Source organism: Rattus norvegicus, chromosome 19, assembly GCF_036323735.1.
Source record: "Rattus norvegicus strain BN/NHsdMcwi chromosome 19, GRCr8, whole genome shotgun sequence".
NCBI lineage: Eukaryota > Metazoa > Chordata > Mammalia > Rodentia > Muridae > Rattus > Rattus norvegicus.
The window spans coordinates 9581561-9603021 of record NC_086037.1 but is presented as its reverse complement, the minus strand read 5'-3'; the positions used below and the strand labels follow the sequence as shown (position 1 = coordinate 9603021).

General features: G+C 44.2%; 1 protein-coding gene across 10 annotated transcripts in view; it reads right to left on the bottom strand.

Moving 5' to 3' along the window:
* Positions 1 to 885: 885 nt before the first annotated feature.
* The window catches only part of Csnk2a2 (casein kinase 2 alpha 2), a 39797-nt gene continuing 19221 nt past the window's right edge, over positions 886 to 21461 (bottom strand). For 5 of the 10 annotated variants that reach the window (XM_039097690.2, XM_063277980.1, XM_063277979.1 and 2 more), the window contains 8 exons: positions 17885 to 17944; positions 13434 to 13517; positions 12676 to 12786; positions 12083 to 12184; positions 9851 to 9951; positions 8350 to 8498; positions 6320 to 6413; positions 889 to 1333 (listed from right to left, as the gene is read on the bottom strand). In XM_039097690.2, coding sequence (XP_038953618.1) covers positions 6337 to 6413; positions 8350 to 8498; positions 9851 to 9951; positions 12083 to 12184; positions 12676 to 12786; positions 13434 to 13517; positions 17885 to 17944 — 684 coding nt within the window. In that variant the 3' untranslated portion in view covers positions 889 to 1333; positions 6320 to 6336. 10 annotated transcript variants of the gene reach the window in all.

Sequence of the window (21461 nt, the reverse complement as noted above, 5' to 3'; positions counted from 1 at the left end):
TTGCTGGTGTCCACTGGAGGGTGGGGTGGGGTATGTTTTCACACCAGCTGAGCTGACTGGATCTGATGGAAATGGGTTCAAAGGGCATTGACAGCATGGTGGCCCTCATGGGCCCGTTATTTCCTTCCCACATAATCACTTTAATACTGTGAGTGTTCACACTCAGAGTCACATGGCATTCAGAACCAGTGGCAGATGAGTCCAGAGACAGTGGCCCTTTGAGGAGCAAGCTGGCACCCAAACCTGCTAGGGCCTCTGTGCTCCATAGGCAGTGTGAGAATGGCCAGTGGCTAGCCGACCCCCAGCTGTGTTTACACCACCTGCACAGCCGTGCTGGGATCAATCCTCGGAGGACATTGAAAGGGCTCTGTAAACTGGCAGTTTCCTGTTAACGGCTTCCGCATGCACACATGTGAGAATTGCTCTCCTCTATCTTTCCAGGGAGCATGAGGGCAGGAAGCAGTAGCTGTGGCTTGATCCCTCCTTCCCATTGGTTAGATTTCAACCTGCCTCCAGGACTAAGGCATTTCTTCAGAAGGGAGTAGGCGTAACTGAGTAATAGGAAATGTTGAGGCATGAGCAAAGAAACTGCAAAGGGCAGCTTACAGCATTCTCCTGAAGTCACCATGGGGGCATTTATCCCCCTCAAATACTGAGCCACTCATTTGGAAGAGGTAAGGGTGGACACACGATGGGGACTGCAGTCAAGACACGGCCCAGCTCTCCCAGCCTATGTAGAAGCCAGACTGTTCACTCTGTCTGACAACATGCCGCCCTGGCCCTGCTTCCCTCTAGTTAGAACTTGGCACAAGTGCACTGATGACTCAGTCCTCTCTGTCCACAGGTCTTGGTCAATGGCCCCTTCCACACTGAATACGCTCCATCCACTTCTTTTAAAACGTTTTATTCAATAATATATATACTTTTAAAATAATATGTAACTGCCCACCATGCCATACACTGCCCCCATCCCATTTGTGGTCTGTGGTCAGCTAGTCCTTGGGGTTTGCTGGAGCAACAGGCAGCCACGGGATGGGTCGAGGGCACGGAGAGCAACAGTAACCAACAACCATTTTTGCATACCCTTCACATTTCCCATGCTTTCTGGGTCAGGAGGAAGTCAACAGGAAGCCAAAGGCATGTGAACCTTTTACATTCGGAAGTGAGGTCTGATTTACGGTGGTGGGCTGCCCTTCGGGTGGTCTAGTTCCTGTTCGCCAAGCCTGCCACCATTTTGTGTCTGCTCTCGGGACGTGATCTCGCTACACGCGTTAAGACGTTTTGATTTGGTTCTTGTTCTGCTTATGGAAAAGTGGGAGGAACCGCAACAGACCTGGGGAGAGATGGGAGGAGGGGAAAGAGGGCATTAATCAATCTGAGCCAGAGTGAGGTAGGCCACTTGGGACAGGGCTGGGGACAAGATGTAAGCTTGTTTTCTCCACGACACTTGATGGGACACTCGCAGCATGAGCCCAGGCCTTGAAGTATCCTCTTCCTGTTCTTTGACCCCCAACAAAGGTAGCCATCGGCCTGACCTTCTGAGAGAAACTCTGGCCACATGTCACAATCTATTCTGCCCTGTCCTTCAAGTGTAGGTGCTTAGGCAGATGCCTGGTGACCATCCTGCAAGCCAGACAACAGATCCAGCCCATTTCTCAGATCTGACACATTTACCGAGGAGGTCTTGAGTTTTGGAATCAGAGGACTTGGTATTTGTTCAGGGGAAAAGGCCACTATCATTGTAGGGCTGCAAGTGGGCTCAAATTTTCAACTGGGTTCTGCAAACAACCAAGCTGTCCAGCCTGGTCTCCTCCATACCCATCGTGGTAAAGTGAGCGGTTGAGAGGCCAGTGACAGGATTTTATTGATCACAATGTGGAAAGCACTTGGCATCTAGTAAGCTGTCTCAGTTACTTTGGGGAAAGGGTTCTTTCCACTGCTTAAAAGTCACAAGGCTGCCCACGCATGTTAAGAAATTACACAGCCTTCAAGCTTTTCAGCTCTTCTCCAATCAAGGGGGATCAGTTAGGGAAAAAAACTACATCACGGAAGACCTGTGCCATCAGCCACATGACAGCAGGCACACACACCCACGTGTGTGCTGCACGTAGTGGTGGAGAGGGACTTCTACAAATGCCTGAGCTCAGGGCCCAAGGTTAGTCATCAAGCTACTTCTGAGAAGCAGGGGTCTTGAGTGATGCCACTAGTTTCACTCCTAGAGAAATCTCCACACCGAAGTGACTGCTTCAGCCACCACAGGTCTCCAAAGCTCCGAGTTTATGGCCCACCCCACACCTCAAGTGCAAGCTAAGGTCTGAAGCAACTGTCTCCTAGTTGAGAAGGTCAGGAATTGTCAACATAAATTTTATTTATTTAAACAGAATTTGACACGGCACCACATCAGTCATCCAGGGCTACACTGAGGAACTGGGTTTGTAGTGTTCTTTTGGAAAAAGACCACAACACAGGCAGTGTTTTTTCCTGCAAACAGAAGGCTCCTTGGTTCTTGAAGATTATCCAAACTTGCCATGTCCCCAATTCATCATTCACAGCAAGAAGAGCCACCAGGTGGAAAAACTGTTAATTTATTGATTCAAAGTTTGTTTTTTCTTCTAAAAAGTCCCCAATACATGCAGTTCAGGGTCAAGTGTCACATTTGTAGCACATTGTTGGTCGACACAAAAGTATGCGTCTGTTGTATAATCCGACCTTGCTAGGTTCTACAACCGAGAACGCCCACATGGCGGCAAAAGCAAGCACTCTTGGCCACTCCCTTGCCCACTGTCCGCCGGTGGGGCTTGTTTTTAAAGGCAGAACACAGTTTCATTGATTGAACTCCCCGACAAACTCAGGTTCTTGTGTGCCTAAGAGACCTGCTTGCTTTTGCTTTCAGAAGGGCTGGCATTTGCAACCACCTCTCCCCAGCTCTTATCTAGTAACTTGTGGGCAGGAGACTGTCCTCTGTCCGTGTCAGGGAACCTAAGATGGTGTTGACAGAAAGTTAACTGGGCTCCTATATTTATATTTCTCTCAGTGCACATATAAACTCTATCCTTCCTGTGCCCCAAGTAGCTCTGCTGACACATTCGCATGCTCCTGGAGACCTAGGTTGTTTCCCTGAGGTCCCTGGCAACCTCTCAAGGGCCACTGGACCCAGGCCAAGGGCACTGTCCAGGCATTTGCAGCAGGAACTTAGTGTCCCGTAGTATCATACTTGTAAGTATGAGCTCTTTAAGACCCACCTTTACGACATTTTTCTTACTGGATCTTTTCTTTCACCTGTCCCCAACAGCCACCTTCTCTAAACTTCAAGGACTCCCAGCTCCTTTCTCTCAATAGTTAGACTGAGAGAACCCTCTTTCCCACTAGGAAACCCATGTGCCTGAGGCATGGCCATGTTAGGGTAAGGTCCACAAGACCTGGCTGGACACTCTGCTCTTCCAGATCAAGCCTCAGTAAAACATGGCCTCATTCCATGGCAGTGGCTTCTACCAGCCACCTACAAGGACAGGAGCAGGTCGGCTGACAGGAGTCTGAAAAGAACAAACTGTCACCAACACACTTAATTCTCAGAATGGCTTTTAGTCCAGGAACCTTGTGGTCACTCTGTGGATGCCAAGGAAACTGATTTGAACGCAGCCCTGGAGCTGCCTGTCATCACACCAGGGGCACGCTCTTCAACACAGGCATACCTGAGATGACAGTGCAACAATACCCTGCTCCCCACAGGTCTCTGTGGGGTATTTTTGCTTTTCATTAGGAAATAATTAAGTCCTTGTCATAGGCACTTTTAATCTGTAATAAGGTAATGAAACAAACAAAAGAGAATTACTGAGATGAGCTTAAAAAAAATTCACTGAAAAGGACACTGGGTGGGCAAATTTACTAGCTTAGTCTGAATAGAACGGATCCCACCCCTACTCACACACACTCTTTAAAACCCAGGTACTATCTCCAGGGGGATGGACCAAGGTGTACCTGATATATATACACCAAGGTAGGTTTGGAGACAGGTCAAAGAGGCCCACTAGATACTGCGGTTTGGGGAAGGTCAGCCTAAGCATCAAGTACAGGCTCAGAGGGAGTAAGCATTTCAAGCCCAAGGTGGGAGAGAGGTGAAATGCTGTCACTGCTGCAAACATGTCCTGCTGGGCTGCCACTCACAGACCTCGCTCCCAGAGTATGTCAAGGGGGTGGGGAGAGGAACGTGGCCAACCTCTCTTCCCAGATGTTTGGACTGTCTCTGGAGGACCTGGGGCAAAAAGGTGGGAATGCTGCTCAATTGAGGCCCTCCAACAAGCTCTTGAACAACTTAGAGAAGAAGGAAGCTTGGGTAATCAAGGAGATGGTTTCAGAGAACAGAAAAGGAACCCCTAACCACCAAGGATCCAGGCTCCTGTGATGGCACATGACAACCCCCATACTAATCCCCATTGTATGTCAACACGGGCCATGTCTCTCAGCCATGCTATGTTTCCAATTCTCAGGAAGAACAAATATATACATGGAAACACAGAGGTGCAACATGAGAAGGCAGGAGCTCTATGGAAAACCTTAACTGAATGTATGTCCTGGTTTATAAAGGATCTTAAAGAAGATTTTGAAAACTTTATTTATTGTGTGTGACATACCACAGCACTGTGTGGGGAGAGGACAGCTCATGGGGTAGGTTCCCCTATGTCAGGTCATCAGTGCTGGCAGCAAATGCCGAGATCTTATTCTAATCTATAAACTCAACTCCATACTATCAAGAGAAGAGTTACATTTGCTTTTTAAGTTCCCACAGACCAAACAACAAAATAGAATCTGCATTTAGAAATGGACCTGTTACCAATACCAATACAAGTTTATTGGAATTTGGAATGTAAACAGATGTTTCAAACAAACAATCTAACCTTATAAAAATGTATGGCATTATGAAATAGTCACTGAAGAAACCCTAAGTGTGATGAGGAGGATGTCTCAAGCATGTTAGGTCCCCAGTGCTGAGGCGTGACTGTAGCCAAGGAGAGGGGACTAGGGCAAGCCATGTCAGTGACCAATCCCATGAATGAAATCAGCCCTATTTAAAAAACAAAACAAAACAAAACCAATACACAGATTAGCTTTTGCTAACATGAGGGTTAGCATGGTGGATCTAAAGCTTTGACACTTGCTCCAGGAGCCCCACTTCCTCCCGCAAGCCATGGCCAGCCCTCTCCAGCCAGCTGCAGGAGTCACAGGACGGCCTTACCCACAAGCCAGCACCTGCATGCAAGAGACTTCTTTGCCATCGCATTCATGTATGACCTATCAGAGCTGTAAATGCCCATCATCCTGACTGCAGCCAGATCTGTTTGTCACAGGTTAAATGGAGGGAAGATGGTGTGTGTCTTTTTGCACCTGTGAGGGCTTCCTGAACAAATCCTAAAAGAACAGTTTCCTCCATCTTTGAGCTGCCTGAAGACTAACTTCCAGCTGTAGCTATGGTTGTGAACAAAGACAGTCTTTGTATTAAAGTGTGCATTAAGGTAGCACCCTCACAAAGATGTGCTGAGAAACTGTGAGGTTTTCCTTTGTGGGGGGAAAAAAGCTAAAAAGAAGAAGAAAAAAAGGCAACAAGATTTAAGAGTTAGGCAAATCAATAAAGGTGAGCCCCAAGTTATGCACACAGCATGTAACATCTAATGAGCCTGGGACCTGTACATGGCATCTCGAGATTTATAGTGCCATCTTCTGACACCAAAGAGGACATGGCGAGAGCAATGGCAGTTTGCTTCCAAATGAATACACTTAGAAGAAAACTGCAGGAATGAGGTACATTTCCTGGAGAGCTCGTGTCATAAAAAAATACAGAACACATGAATTTGTAAAAGAGCTTAAAAAAAATACTGTCACTGTTTTAATCCTTTTTTTTTTCTTTGTAAATGAGGCTGGTGTGTCAGAATAGACTGCTGACTTTTGCTAAAACTTGAGCCTGAATTCTCACAGAAGAAAATCAGACCACAATGGAATAGATAGGAAGTCAGATATCAGAGCTTGTTGACCGAACAGGTTAATTCAACAGTTAAACGCAGGTACGTGTACAACAACTCCGAGCTTCTCATCTCCCATGCATTCCAAAGGGAGAGTCCCTCAGATCCTGAACCATGCGCTCTGCCACACTGCACAGCGCAGCGCCCTGCAGACTACTGGGGAGTTCCTGCTTTGACAGACTTAGGTCTTTACTCTTCTTTGCCTTTAGAAGGAAGGATTAGAATCTCTGTTTATCACACTGCAGTTTCCTTCAAGTTTTTGTTTGGTGGTTGGTTTTTATGGGCAAGCATCAGTGCCGCATTACCGTCGATTCCCCAGGCTTCATCGTGCTGCGGTGAGACCACTGGAAAGCACGGTGTTCTCAGCACAAGGCTGGGACTGCTCCTTCACCACCGGGTCTGCAAGAGAGGAGCACAGGTTTCCCACATGAGCACAAGCACTGAGGTTATAGAGAGAACACCATAATAGCCAACTGCCTTTCTTTTTCCACAGTACCAAGACAGACACATTTATGTGGGACCCGGGTTATAAAAAAAAAAACAAAACAAAACCAGGCACCAAGCCAGGATCAGGAAATAGTTCCTTATTTTCCCCCCTCAGAGCAGGGTCTAGAACCCACAGTTTCACACATGCTATGGCAATCAATCTACCACCAAGTCACCTCCTCACCTCCCACTGAACATTTGATTTTGGGATGAAGTTTTACAAGGTGCTCAGAGAAGCCCTGAACTCACTCTTCTTCACCCCGATGATCCTCCAGCTTAGCCACGGTGGCCTCATGCCCACTGGGGAACCCCCCTCCCCCGGAGCTGGGGACTGAACCCAGGGCCTTGCGCTTGCTAGGCAAGCACTCTACCACTGAGCTAAATCCCCAACCCCGGGGAATTTTTTTCTAGGTAATTTTTCTATTCCCTTAGAATATAGACCCAACTGCTGAAAAGCACAGAAATTCTAACTTAGCACTGTTCAAATTTATACCAATTCCTTCCTTGAGTACCAGTGTCATACAGTGACAAGCATGTGTGAAAAGGTGAATGAAAGAGCCAATGGCAGGCAGCCACTGTAAGGGGCAGTCAAATACTGAGCTTATTTAATCAAATAATGAATTATGTGGATGGAACCTTCATCAGGTTGTTTTCATTATTATTTCTGAGACAGATCTCACTACATACCTTAGATGGCCTCAAATGTACAGTCCTCATGCATATGCGTGCCTTATGAGTTTACATTAGTATTGTTTTCTGTTTCATTGTTTCTGTTTGAGTCAGGTTTTCTGTGTGTAGCCCTGGCTGACTATACTGGAACTCACTTTGTAGTTCAGACTGGCCTTGAACTCAGGGATCCACCTGCCTCTGCCTCTCGAGTTCTGGGATTACCTGGCTATTTAAATTAAAGACAGGCCTCAAAGATCTGACTACCTCCTGAACGGCCGACTTAAAGGTGTGTGCCACCACTCCGGGCTATACCAATATCCTTACAGTGGCCAACCCCATAGGGTAAAAGCAGCTCTGTGTTGGAAATTAGAAAGCAGACAATTGAATGTTGCCTGTTCAGCCATAGAAGGCTGAAAGAGAAGACCCTGTATATATTTTTTTCTTTTTCTTTTTTTTTTCTTTTTCTTTTGTTCCCTTTTCTTTTTTTCGGAGCTGGGTACCGAACCCAGGGCCTTGCGCTTGCCAAGCGCTACCACTGAGCTAAATCCCCAACCTGACCCTGTATATTTTTTGTCCTTAAACTTCTGCTGTAAATTTGAAACTGTAGCAACATATTCTTCGTGTTAGTTATTATTAGGAATTAGTTAACTCCAGAGGTAAAAAGGAAAAGAACACATAGTAGTCAAACAACACACAGAAGCCTTACAGGACAGAGTTCATCTTGATTCAGAGAGAACTAAGTCTACTCAACTTCATCTCTCTCAGCCTCTTCCATGACTAGACTCAGCTACCTCTTCAAGTACATGGGTAAGGTGTGTGTGAAATTTCAATGGGGAGAACTACTAACATTCAAACGATAAGCAGGTCCAGAAGGAGCACGTGTGCTCTATGGAAGATGTCAAAGGTCAGAGTCCAGTTGTCACACCTGCCTGTTCCCTCACCTCAGAGCCCTCTTATTCACACATTGCTTCCTTTAGAAGCACATGGGGGGCAATGGCTGGAGAGATGGCTCAGAGGTTAAAACCACCAACTGCTTTCCAGAGGTTCTGAGTTCAATTTCCAGCAACCACATGGCTCACAACCATCTGTAATGAGCTCTGACACCTCTTCTTGTGTGCACGAAGATAGCTACAGTGTACTTTCATACATAATAATTCTTAAAAACAAAACAAAAACTCACAGAAGTACGGGTGCTCCATGGCCTCTTTGGCGGTCAATCTCTGTTGATGGTCGTACCGCAGGAGCTTGTCAAGAAGATCAAGGGCCTCGGGGCTGACAAGGTGTCTGTTCTCACTATGGATAAAGTTTTCCCAGCGCTTCCGTGAATGCCTAAGAAAAACAGTGTATCATTACTATTCTGAGACTAAACTACACAAAAAATTCTCCTCTACTAGACCCAACACCAGTGACTCCTTAAACCAGTGTGAAGCAGCTGAAGCTCATTCTTGGAGGCACCCACTTCATATAACTGACGCTTCTTCAACCCCCCCACACCCAGTTATAACCACGATGTACTGACACCAAACTGCTCAATCATTAGATAAACAGAATTTGTTTAAAACTTCTACATCTGAGTGAGAATTGGTTCAATCTTTCTGGATTATTCTTATGGCCCGTTTTTTTCCCAACTATGAGTGCAGCCTGGTGGACAGAATGAGAGAGTTGGCTCTAGAAACAAGTGGTTTCCTATAATAATGTGTGAAGACGCCAGGCAAGCATTTCCTTATAGCATGCTGCAGTGGGGCTGGCCATGGTGGTGTACATCTGCAATCCTAGCACTCAGCCTGAGGCCAGCCAGGGCTGTGCAGCAAGACCTTGTCAAACAAACAAAACTCTAAACCACACAATCTACTGTACCTGAAAACTCAGCATCCTTAGTATTTATTGTAAAACTTAATTCAGAAAAATCAGTTGTTCATTTCTTATTCAAAGAAACATAGTTTTCCCAGATTTGTCGCCAAAGTAAATATATTCAGGGCTGGGGAAATGGCGTCAGCTCCTCTAGAGTTCAATTTCTGACAATCACATGGTGGCTCACACCCATCCCTCACTCCAGTTTCAGAAAACCCTATTGTGACTCTGCAGTCATCAATACACACATGGTATGTACACGTAAACAGATAAAACACGCTTACATATAAACCAGAAAGAAGTAATTTAAAAAAATTTTAAGTACATGCTTTAACCAGAGTAACATTTTTCCCCCTGTAACATTATGATTTTGTCTTCTATTTATTTGCACAGGATCTCATGATTGTCAGGCTGGCTTCAAGTTCAATGATCCTCCTGCCTCAGCCTTCCAGGTGTTGTGATTAGAGGATTAGAGATTTCCATGTCCACACATGGCTTGTCTTCCATTTCTTTTTTTTTTTTTTTTTTTTTTGGTTCTTTTTTTTCGGAGCTGGGGACCGAACCCAGGGCCTTGCGCTTCCTAGGCAAGCGCTCTACCACTGAGCTAAGTCCCCAACCCCGTTTGTCTTCCATTTCTTAGTAGGAGTCCTAGCACTTAGAAGGCTAAGTCAGGTAGCTCTCTGTGAGTTGAAGACTAGCTCTGGTCTACATAGCAACCAACATCAATATTGATGTTAGAAAAGGGAAAAGAAACTGGATTTTATCTAACATTCCAACAAGGTGCATCCTTCCTTCCTCCCCGTTCCCCGACCCCTTCTCTTTTTACTTACTGTCCCAGGATATCATTGAAGTGTGGGTCTAGGTCTATGTGGTACTTCTTCAGATACCCATACAGGTCATCTGTCCCCAGAACCTTGGCAATTCGAACAAGCTGAAACACAAAACAAACTGACCAAACCGCCAACCACAGGGCTTTCTGTGAGCCTTTTGAGAACACTGAGCCGGACCTGGGAATCAGGAGATTCCATGTTACTCAGATCTTTAGGAACTTAACAGAGACCTGAGTCTAAGATAAACAAAAAAACTTAAGGACACAAGTCTCACATGAATCCAAGTTTCTAAGCTGCTTGTAAAGGGTTGACGTATTTAGATACTAGTATCTTTGGGGACATTGTTATGTGATGACAAGAATTTGATTTTGTTAGACAAAGAGGTGCTGTGGGTTGTCATAGGGACAGTTTATCACATTACACAGCCATATCTGACGTGGGTAGAAACCCTTATGATTAATGCAAATTGAAGCTGTAATTTTACAGATATATAATTTATAGATTGATACAGAGTTAAAGTTTTCACTGATATAAATTTATTATATTGATGCAAGACTTAAAATTAATATTGTTACTCTTTGACAGACATTAAACCTGTACAACTCTTCAAAGAACACAGAGCTTGGACCCAGTCCTGCTAACAGCCGTTACAAACTGTTGCGGATGACTAAGTAACACGAGCGAAGGGCCAGAAAGTAAACTCATGATTATATTATATTCTGACTTAATTATAATAAAGTGTTTTTAATTTACTCAAGAATAATTAAGAAATTACTAAGAATAATTAAGGTTTAACAGTTCAAATATACTTTACATCGTCTTCAAAGATGTCAAAAATCCACAGAATCTGACATTTAAGGCCATTTCATTATCAAAGATCATTTGACTAGAAACACATCTGCTCCTGACAGCACCCTTTCTTGGTTAAAAGAAGAAATTGAGCATCATTGGAGTTATTCTAGTTGTGGCAAGACAGCCACTGGGCAAAAATTGCCTCAATTCATCTACAGACAAAAATACTGTCCAGGGAAAGGACACACTAACAATAGTCAACTGAGGGCTCTGCCAAGACAGGGTGAGCAGTCCTTCCTACTCCTGCTTTACAAAGGTCTGTCAGGGTGAGCAGTCCTTCCTAATCCTGCTTTACCAAGGTCTGTCAGGTGATCCTGGCCCGAAGGCTGAAGACTGATGCTCCAACATTTTGAGGAATGAGAAACTGTCCAGGTAGTCGGCTATCTTTACAAATTGGCTAAGTTTTTGGAAACTATGTTTTGTGCTTCCAATATTTTCAGGTAATTATTTAAGTCATTCATGGATTTCTGACAGGGTTGAAGACCAGTTATAGTCTCATAGCAAACTCAAGCTGTTTAACACTGAGAGAGATGATAATAGATTTGAGAGGATGATTTTCAGATTTTCAGACAAGCTAAAAACCAGGACATAATTCAGATATAAAATTGTAAGCTTTTTAAGTTAGGATAGATGGCTTTATCTAAATTGACATATATGACAATTTGGGTATCAAGTATATCTTGTATTTCATAAATTACATTAATTATACATTATAGTTGTATTCAATTTTTATCTGCGAAAAAAAAGGGCTTTTTAATTGAACATAAAGGGAGAAATGTTGTGGGTTGTCCTGGTGCTGTTTGTATTCTGATGTTAATTCTGCTTCAAGAGGGGCTGCCCCAAGGAGGAGCGGACCACATACTCAGGTGATTTCATGTGAACCTTCTCCCCATTTTAACTGGTCAAATAAAGGATAGAGCCTGTGATTGGGCAGTGGAAGGGAAAGGTGGGGCTGGAGGTTTTAGAGAGGGGGAAGAGAGGAAGGAGAGGAAGAGGAGGTGGAAGAAAGATGGAACAAAGCCACATGGCCCAGAGAAGTCGTAAGTAGCAAAGGATCGCATAGCTGGGGAATAGAGTGGTGTAGTGGTGGATCTGCCACCCTAGGCGTGCGACTTATACATTTTGTGACTGAGTTGTGTGTTTTGTGCATGGGCTTGTTGGGGTTGGAGATTTACTGCAACAAAGAGGTACCGTACTTCTTAGACCCATCTTGAAGGTTCAGCATGGATAACAAATGTCTGCACACTTTAGGATCTCGTACAAACAGACAAAATTCTGAGCAACTCATCAGTTTACACAGTAGCCATATATAATGAGTGACACTCATGGCTCATGTTATTTCTCAGCATTTGTGACATAACAGTGACCAAATCTGCTCACCTGGTCATAGTTGTCCTGCCCATGGAAGAATGGCTCCTTTCGGAATATCATGCTTGCTAACATACAGCCCAAGCTCCACATATCCAAGCTGTAATCATACATCTGAAGGCAGTAAGAATGGTTGATTAGTCAAGGATGGTTAGAAACCCTTTGTAAGAGTTTCTAGTACCCATCTGACTTCTGAAGATCAGCCCCTATTTCTGAGGCATTAGGGCCATATACACAAGCTCCACTCTCACCCTTTCTCTTACTATTTTATTACTAAAAGCCACCCCCCCCCAAAAAAAAGGCAGTAAGAAGTTAAGAGGCTCAGCTGACAGACTAAGTGTCCAAGGCTACCTACCCCAACAACCTAATCCTTATGCAAAGAACCAACATGGTGGAAAGAACAAACTCTGGCAAGCTGTCTTCTAACCCTCACATGTGGGCTGTAGCACAAGTAAGCTTACACACACACACACAATAATGAAAAAATTTTAATGTAGCTGAGTAGAATAATAACTGGGTTTTGTATGTATCCGCTGCATAGCAGACCAGTAAAATCCCTAAGACAATACAGAAGTAGCTCAGCACAGCTTCCCTGACACGATCACCTGATAGTCCACAAGGAGCTCTGGTCCCTTGAAGTACCTCGAGGCCACTCGGACATTGTACTCCTGAGCAGGATGGTAGAATTCTGCCAAACCCCAGTCAATCAGCCGGAGCTGTGAGAAAGACAATACAGAACAGACTGTGAAAGGTGCACTTGGAGATGCCCACGCCAGTGGCAAGGCCAAGAGTACCACTACACAGGTATTGGACCACATACAGTATACCCTGGGGACTACACTTCAAAACCTGCAGATGAAACCGTTGCTGGAGCAGAGTACCTGGAATGGTTCTGAGTTCCCCTAAGTTACCCTGGTCTTACTCTCTCCAGATCACCAGAGCTCAGCCTCGTTTCTGGCTCCGTGCTACTGACATGGAACACATCCCCTGTCAATCATAGCTCTTAACGGGAGTTCCAGGCAGAAACACTGTACACTGCTCTACCTGTGACAGCCAGAGTAGAGGGACCCCAGTGTACCTCTTAAGGTTAGTTGGGTGATCATGAAGAAGTGAAGTAGAAGCCACTGTTCTAGTTTCTTCCTAAGGCCCTCTGAACACTAAAGCCAAAATAAAACCAGTGACTAAAGGCATGGTCACCATGTACTTTCTGGTAGGAACCAATACAGGAGACTAGAGAAGTCACAGTAATGCAGTCTAAGGACTCAGCATGGTCTACAGACTGCATGGTGTCTACAGATAGCACAGTGCTTAGGTCTTCCCTAAGCCTTCAGCAAAGGTCGGTGCTGCCTGGCTGGATTGGTACCTTTTTTTGTTGGTGATCTATCATGACATTGTGAGGTTTCACATCCCTGTGCATGATTCCCTTGCTGTGGCAGTAATCCAGAGCCTAGTAGGTAAGAAAGCACAGAGAAAAAAGTAAGCAAACCCTTTACCGCCCCCAATTCAAACACATTATTTGTGACACTTTAACTTGAATATAGTCTCAAAAAGGACAGCTTACTGCCTTTAAGAGAAAAAAAAATGTTCTCTGCGGGCACTACAGCTGGCGCTAGCAGAAAGGGGCATCAATGGCCATGCTGAAGGTGGCCTTAAAACGGAGGGAATGAGAAACCAGAGTGTGGGATTTGAAGAATAACACCCTAATATAACTTTTAATAAGGTAGACTTGAGCATGTGAGTTTTCTTTTTCTTTTTTTAAAATTTATTCATTTATTATATATAAGTACACTGTAGCTGTCTTCATATACACCAGGAGAGGGCACCGGATCTCTTTACAGATGGTTGTGAGCCACCATGTGGTTGATGGGAATTGAACTCATGACCTCTGGAAGAGTAGTCGGGTGCTCTTAACCACTGAGCCATCTCTCCAGCCCCCGTGAGTTTTCTAGATTGAGAAGCATTTACATTTTAATTAAATATAAAATTTGAGCCACTTAGCTTTTAAGAACCACCATTACAATTCTGGGAGAAAATATTTCCTATAATAGAATCAATATAAAAAGCTTTTCTGTGCTGAGAGACTGTGATCTTTAGTAAACTGAAAGTCCTGTAACCACTGCTACCAAACTTTAGGACTCTCAGGACCTAATTCCCACACCAAGTGACATTCAGCCACGGCTGGATGGGCTAACCGATTTAGAGATTTTGTTTTCTGAGGGACGTTCCACGGCACGGTCCTTTGTCCCTTCCTTCACTGGTTTCTGAGACTGAGTAATTGTATAAGCACATTCGTCTGCTGCACTGGGGCTGTTTCTACCGTGGCTGTTGAGAAGATGCAGCTGTGAGGACCATGTGGGTCATCTGGGGGATATGCATCCATTTATCCTGGGTAGATTTTTAGGGGCAGAAGTGCTTTGCTGTATGAGAACTTTACACTTTCTAAGGAGCCGCCTGCTTTCTCAAGTCCAATGCATGTCGGTTCCAGTTTCTCTACACTCTTGCCAACGACTGTCACTTCCTTCTTTAAATAACAGCTATTCAGGTGGGTTAAAGTAGTATCTTAATGTAATGTAGTTCTGATTTGTATTTCCTTATTAGTGAAGAAACAAATTATTTGTCGTGTGTTTATTAGTCAGTCTATATTTAGGTTGCCTTTGAAGCAATGCTGATTTAAATCTTTTATCTTTAAATTTGTATTAATGCGCCTTTTCCTTTTTAATGCTACACAGTTCTATTCTTTCTGTACCCAGCCAGTCTGGCCTCAGAGTCAATATCCTCCCGGCCTAGACACCTGAGTGTTGGGATTACAGGCATACTAACCACATCCAGCTTTTTTCTCTCTCTCTTTCTCCCTCTCCTGTCAGAGGCCAGAACATTCTTTACATGGGGGCTTACTCCTTACTAAAGAATGTTAGCAGAACACCTGACGCTGACCTACTAGTGTCAGCTGAGCCACTCCAGCTATAACCAAAAGTAACTCCAAGTGACATAATCTCCGAAGAAGGAAATACTGGAGGGAGGAGCCTAAAAGCATTTTCTGGCCAACCATAACTTCTCTACCAGTCTTGCACATCATTTAGGCAGCAAAGTTAACAATCTAGAGTTATAGCTTGTCACCAGCTATGCCAGGATACTGAGCACGTCATACAGATAACGTAACTCTTAGTTTTGCTTAAGGACATCTGCCTGCAGGCCTTACAATCTAACACCGTGGAAATGGAAGGATGGTTTACTTAACCGATGTAGCAAGGTTCTGTGCTCCCGTGCCTTCTTTCAAGTGGTATTTGCTTACCCAGGATTTCCTAGTTCCCACCCAAATCCATCTCTGCAGTTGTCTTACTAAACTAGGGTCCGTGAGGGCACACGGCCCTAAATCTGAGTCAGATCACACAAAGCCTGGGTCGGGGTAGTCACTGAGCAGTCACCCATGGCCTTCAGTCTCAGTTTCATCTTCATTTTCACTGAGGTTAGATATTTCCTGTTTTATAATAAAAAATGTTGATCTTTTTCACTTTACCTAGTGTTGTCAAAGATCTAATTAAGACGATACCTGGGGTGTGAAAAACACACGACGGAACCAAAGGCTGAGTCAAAAAAAGAGAAAAAATCAGCAGTTAGTTGTTCTTGGCAGGGTCCGCCGGCCCGACAGACCATGGGTTTCTAACATGCCTGTATATTCCCTGAGAGTACTTCAGTTTTAAAATCTGCTACAGCTTCTGCTCGCAGACATGAAAGATCTATTTTCAGGTGTCCACTGGGATTCTTAGCCTCATTAGCAGGAAGAGGTAGATCACTGCCATCCCTGGACAACAGCATGGCCACCAACACTGAGCTCAGATGTGCTAGGTTTTGTCTTCATTCAGCTTGTGCTGGCTAAAATATACAAGACTGGAAAGCCGATCTAAATGAGCCTTTGTGAGAAGAGCACAGTGGTTCTCCTAGTGCATGCATGGGACTTTCTGGGAAGACCTCTAGGAAAGGGACAGCTGGATGCTCACAGCACAGCAAACTTCTTCCCACTATATTTTCTCAGGAGAGGTGGCCAGGTCAAGTGGTTTATCCTTACTGACACAGAGCTCAGCAGACACTAGTGAATCCCAAGCCCAGAATTCTGGCTCTAGTGACAGGCAGATCACTCAGTGCAATTCTAAGGAAAACATTTCAGGGAGCAAGATCTGCAAACTTCCACTCCCCCAAGTCTAGCCTTGCCCCAAAACCTGGTATTTTGTTTGAGCAATGCTTTTCAGTTCCCATATAAACCACATCTTGGCAATTTTCTTAACTGAGGTTCGCAAGCACTGAACTCAAGAGATCCACATGCCTCTACCTCACAAGTGCTGGGATTAAAGCTGTGAGCCACCATGGCTGGCCAATTCCGCATTTATGACTCACTTCTGGGGAGCTCGAAGTTGTTATCAGGTTCTCTGTGATCCATTACCCTAAACGGCTCACAGTGCTCTCCTGCAGTGCTCATCAAGACAAGCGAGAACACTCACTGTTAACTGATAATGCCTCTATTTTTACAGGACTTGGTATTTATAAGTCACTTAGAAGATTCACCCAGCACTTCTCCCTTGCTCAAACTAGTCAGTGCTTGAGGTGAGGGACAGATATTCTCATACAAGAAAGAGATGTTAAATGACAGTTTGAAGAAAAAAAAGAAGATGAGCTCAAATGTCTGCCACCAATTATGTACACATCCCTCTTCATGGCTTACATCCCATCAACAAATAGGAACTGCCAGGTGGTGGCAACTGGCTTTGATCCCAGCACTCAGGAGGTAGAGGTGGAGGAAGGCAGATCTCTGAGTTTGAGGATACCCCAGAACACAGTCTACAGGGGGAGCTCCAGGAGAGAAACCCTGCCTTAACTGCACCCCCCCCAACCCCTGTCACCCCGGGAAAAAACAAAACAAAACAAAACCCAACCCACGAATACTTTGTACTCATTGAAGTTGAGGGCCAGCTACAGGACGGACTTAGCAGTTCCCATTCTCGTACTGTTACTTGAAGACAGGACCTCAACTATTCCAGCAACCCCAGCCCATGTCATATAGGTATATGAATGAGCTCAACCCAGACTGTCTCCTTCTCAGTCAGGTAGACTATCTATCTCCTTCTCAGTCAGGTAGACTATCTATCTCCTTCTCAGTCAGGCAGACTATCTATCTCCTCAGTCAGGTAGACTGTCTCCTTCTCAGTCAGGTAGACTATCTATCTCCTTCTCAGTCAGGCAGACTATCTCCTCAGTCAGGTAGACTGTCTCCTTCTCAGTCAGGTAGACTGTCTCCTTCTCAGTCAGGTAGACTGTCTCCTTCTCAGTCAGGTAGACTGTCTCCTTCTCAGTCAGGCAGACTATCTATCTCCTTCTCAGTCAGGTAGACTGTCTCCTTCTCAGTCAGGTAGACTATCTCCTCAGTCAGGTAGACTTGACTCTAAAAAAAAGAAAAATTGCCAGGCCAACTCAAGAAATTATGAGCAACGAAAAGCCATTTTTAAAAAAACTCTACGTCTGCGGTCACTTGTCTTAGAGAAAACTAGGATTAATTAACTGACAAAGAAAAAACCCCACTGCCAACAAGAGCCACACATGAGGGGTTGTGAGCTTTATATAACGGCCCTGCACCCCTTGATGGCCAATCTTCCAAGTTTTATTGAAAATCTGTGAGGCGTCACAATAGTATTCTCATCACAACTTAAGTCTCACTAAGCTCTCTATTAAGAAATATTCTGCTTGAATTCTCTATACTTCTAAAATCTTCTCAAAAGAACAACAAGCCTGGGGGGAAAAGCACCATTAATAAATGCCACTTACTTTAAGTAGTTCATACATATAAAACCGGATATCAAAGTCAGTCAGGATCTGGTAGAGTTGCTGAAACAGAGTTCAGAAAGCAGAAAGTTAATTTAGTCTGACTGTACTCTGATATTCTAAATACTGGCCTCCCCCTGCAATCTTAGTGCTTAAGTTCCAGACACCCAAGAGTTCACTGCCTGGCCTTGAATGGCAAAGATGAGGAGTCCAACACTTCCACTGTCAATAGAGAATTCTGGGAAATACTTCAATGGCCACAGCCACACCGCTGTGAGGTCCAAGTTGTTGAACTGTGCACATATTCCAGTGCACAGCTAGCAGAGCCCACCCCACACACAGCACATCCGGGAAAACTACGCCAGGGACTGAAAGCAGTGTTAGGGGGATAAAATATTTTGTAAAGAGAAACAGGAGAAAAATGAGACATTTGGAGATGGCAAGACTTTTCAAAAAAAAAAAAAAAAAAAATCTATGCTCTGTTCTCCACCAAACAATTCCAGGCTGAAAAAGATTTCACAGGTAATACCTGATTTTTTTTTTTTTTTAAAAAGGATTAATAGGGCATCTGAAAAAAAAAAAAAAAAAAAAAAGGACAACAGTGTCAAACATGACTACAAGCCAAGGTAACATACTCACGAAAACTTTCATTACTGGACAATCCAGAGATCCACCCCATGGGAGTTTGAAATAAATTTCAATGGCTTGGAGAAGAGTATTGGGCCACTAAAGTACCCCAAGCCCAGTCAGACACTATGCATCACCTTTGATAATCAAGTCCAAGTGAGGCTCCTTTCCTGTCAACCTCATTAGCACTTTCAATAAAAAAGTGAGTTGGAATGGCTTTAGACCTTTACTCTATAGAAAAAAAGACTTGTACACCATGGTCCCTTCAAGGAGTGTAGTCCCTTCAAGAATGAATGTACACTATGGTTCTATAAGAGGAAAGTAAAACCACTTATTGACAAAAATGATAATGAAACTAATAAAAAGGGTTTTTTTAGGCACAGAAGAAAAGCCCTCACCCCCAACCCTTTGGTTTTTAGGGAAGAATACCTTGCCCATCCAGCGTAGTAGGAATATGCAGCTCTATTGGCCTCAGCTGCTGGCTCAGGCCCACAAAAGCTGCTGTGTTGCTAGGGCCTCAACCCTGGGCAGCCCTTGACAGTTGAGCTGTGCTCAACCACACTCATTCACCATTTATGCCAGGGACTTTGAGCTTCCTAATCACCAAATCCAAGGTTTTGTCTAACCAGTCTTGTGCTTCAAAGCAGGTTTCTTATCTAGTACATGGTCACAACTTGCAACCAGGATGTACAGGTCTAAGCTTTAGACACCAACTTGGGTGAGACAGATCCATTGTACAGGCTGTGCTAAAATGAGCCATGAAGTCAATAAATAGCCCATAAAAGAAAAAAGACCAAATTTACAAACTATCACAGGGCTAGGTTTTATTTGCAGAAAACCAATGGGCTGTTTTATTTGAACCTTTAATCTATAAAAGGCTTTTCTTCTCTTATCATGTACTATCTATATTAATCATAGTATAAAGGGCCTAAGACATTAAAAAAAAAAGTCCTTGGGCTGTCACAAAGTATTTCTGATTATTCGAGCCAGTACCAATTTAACTGAATATGAAAGACATTACCTACACAACAGTGCTTGGATTTATTCCATTACAAAGCCCCGAATGGCTAGCCACCACTCACTGTGACCTCCTTTTCCCCCCTCAGTTCTTGGTGGGAGAAATTTAAGCTCCATCTGGGCCAAGTAACCACCTGGGCTTCTAATTAAGGCCTCTCCAGGGCAGCCTGGCTTCCTTTAATAGCTGTTGCTACAATCCCCACAGCAGGCTCCAGGAACCACCCTCTCTGAAGACACCAACATGTATCTGCCCCTCCGTTGTCCCTTTTCAGTGTTCCTCTCCCAAACCATCCTATCAGCTTGCTACAGAGAAACAAGAGCCTCTCCCTTCTTTGAATCCTAGGCCATGCCATGATCTCCCTCTAAAACAGTGGCTCTCAACCTTCCTAGTGCTGCAGCCTGAATTTCTCATGTTGTGATGACCACAACCATAAGATTATTTCGCTGCTACTTCATAACTGTATGTATGCTGCTGTTATAAATTGTAACGTAAATATCTGATATGCAATGCCCAAATGGGCTGCAGCACACATGCTGCAGTTCACAGCAGTGAGATTCTCAGTGGCCTTAGAATTAGCACCAGGTACTGGCAGCAATCTGGAGTTCTAGAAGCAAATCCTCACTTATAACTTAAACCTGTCTCCTCCCTAGAGCTCTATGTTCATGTTGCCTGAGTAACTGGCTTTGCACATATGACGAGGGAAACAGGAGCCCTTAGCTGATGGTGAGCACTACTGAGGTGATTCAGGGATCTCTGAACTCTCCATTTCCCTACATCATGGATCCACTGCACAGCTGTAACCTACACCCATTTTCTCTACCAAACCCTCAAGTCAAGTCCTCATACAGCAGGACAGACAGCAGGTCTAGCCCCTCCACACTTGCTTTTACAATGCTTACCAGTCAGCAGAACAAACAGAACCTACCTTCCATGGGAAATTAGAAAGAGAAACTCTGTAAGAACTACTTGCCCTCCAGCTACCTGGAGAGAATTATTAATCAAGCAACTGCAGAATGTTGGCAGGAAGCAAACATTTTGCACATCTGCATAAAGAGACTTACTAAAAACAAGCCAAGCGTATGTTTCCCGGAAGATTATGAGCTTACAAGTAAAGGCACTTGCTGCCACACCCAATGACCTGGGTAAGATCCCCCGGACCCGGGCTGGAGAGATGGCTTAGTGGTTAAGAGCACTGACTGCTCTTCCAAAGGTCCTGAGTTCAATTCCCAGCAACCACATAGTGTCCCACAACCATCTGTAATGTGATCTGATGCCCTCTTCTGGTGTGTCTGAAGACAGCTATGGTGTACTCATATACATAAAATAAATAAGTAAATCTTTAAAAAAAAAAAAAAGATCCCCAGGACCCATGGACAAAACAGGACTGACTCCTACAGGTCCAATTTCCACACACACATTATGACCCACGTATATGCATGCACACACAGCAAATGTAATAAAGTGAAAGTAGTAAGAAAAAAAAGTTCTTACTCCAATTCAGCTTCAAAGTCTCAACAACACTTCTGTTTCCCTGAAGTCAGTTCTACTACACAAGTAATTTAAAGAAGCCTGGTTGAATCTACCTTGGGCTTTTAATGTCTGAAGAAGAGAATGGAAGACACTGCAATTTTTAACTAGGCCTGAGGTCTCCTATGCAAACTCATAGACACTCAAGGAATGGTCACCCTGGGCCTCACTTACTGCTATCCAGGAATGCAGATGGCTGTGAGCCACTATGTGGTTGCTGAGAATTGAACTCAGGACCTCTGGAAGAGCAGTGCTCTTAACCACTGAGCCATCTCTCCAGCCCTTATAACATTCTTACTTAATGCACAGAAAACTGTCATGTCTCAACAGATACCTTTTTCTTTAGACTTATTCTGAGACATGATCTTCCTATGCAGTTCAAGATGACCTAGAACTTGCCCAGGTTGG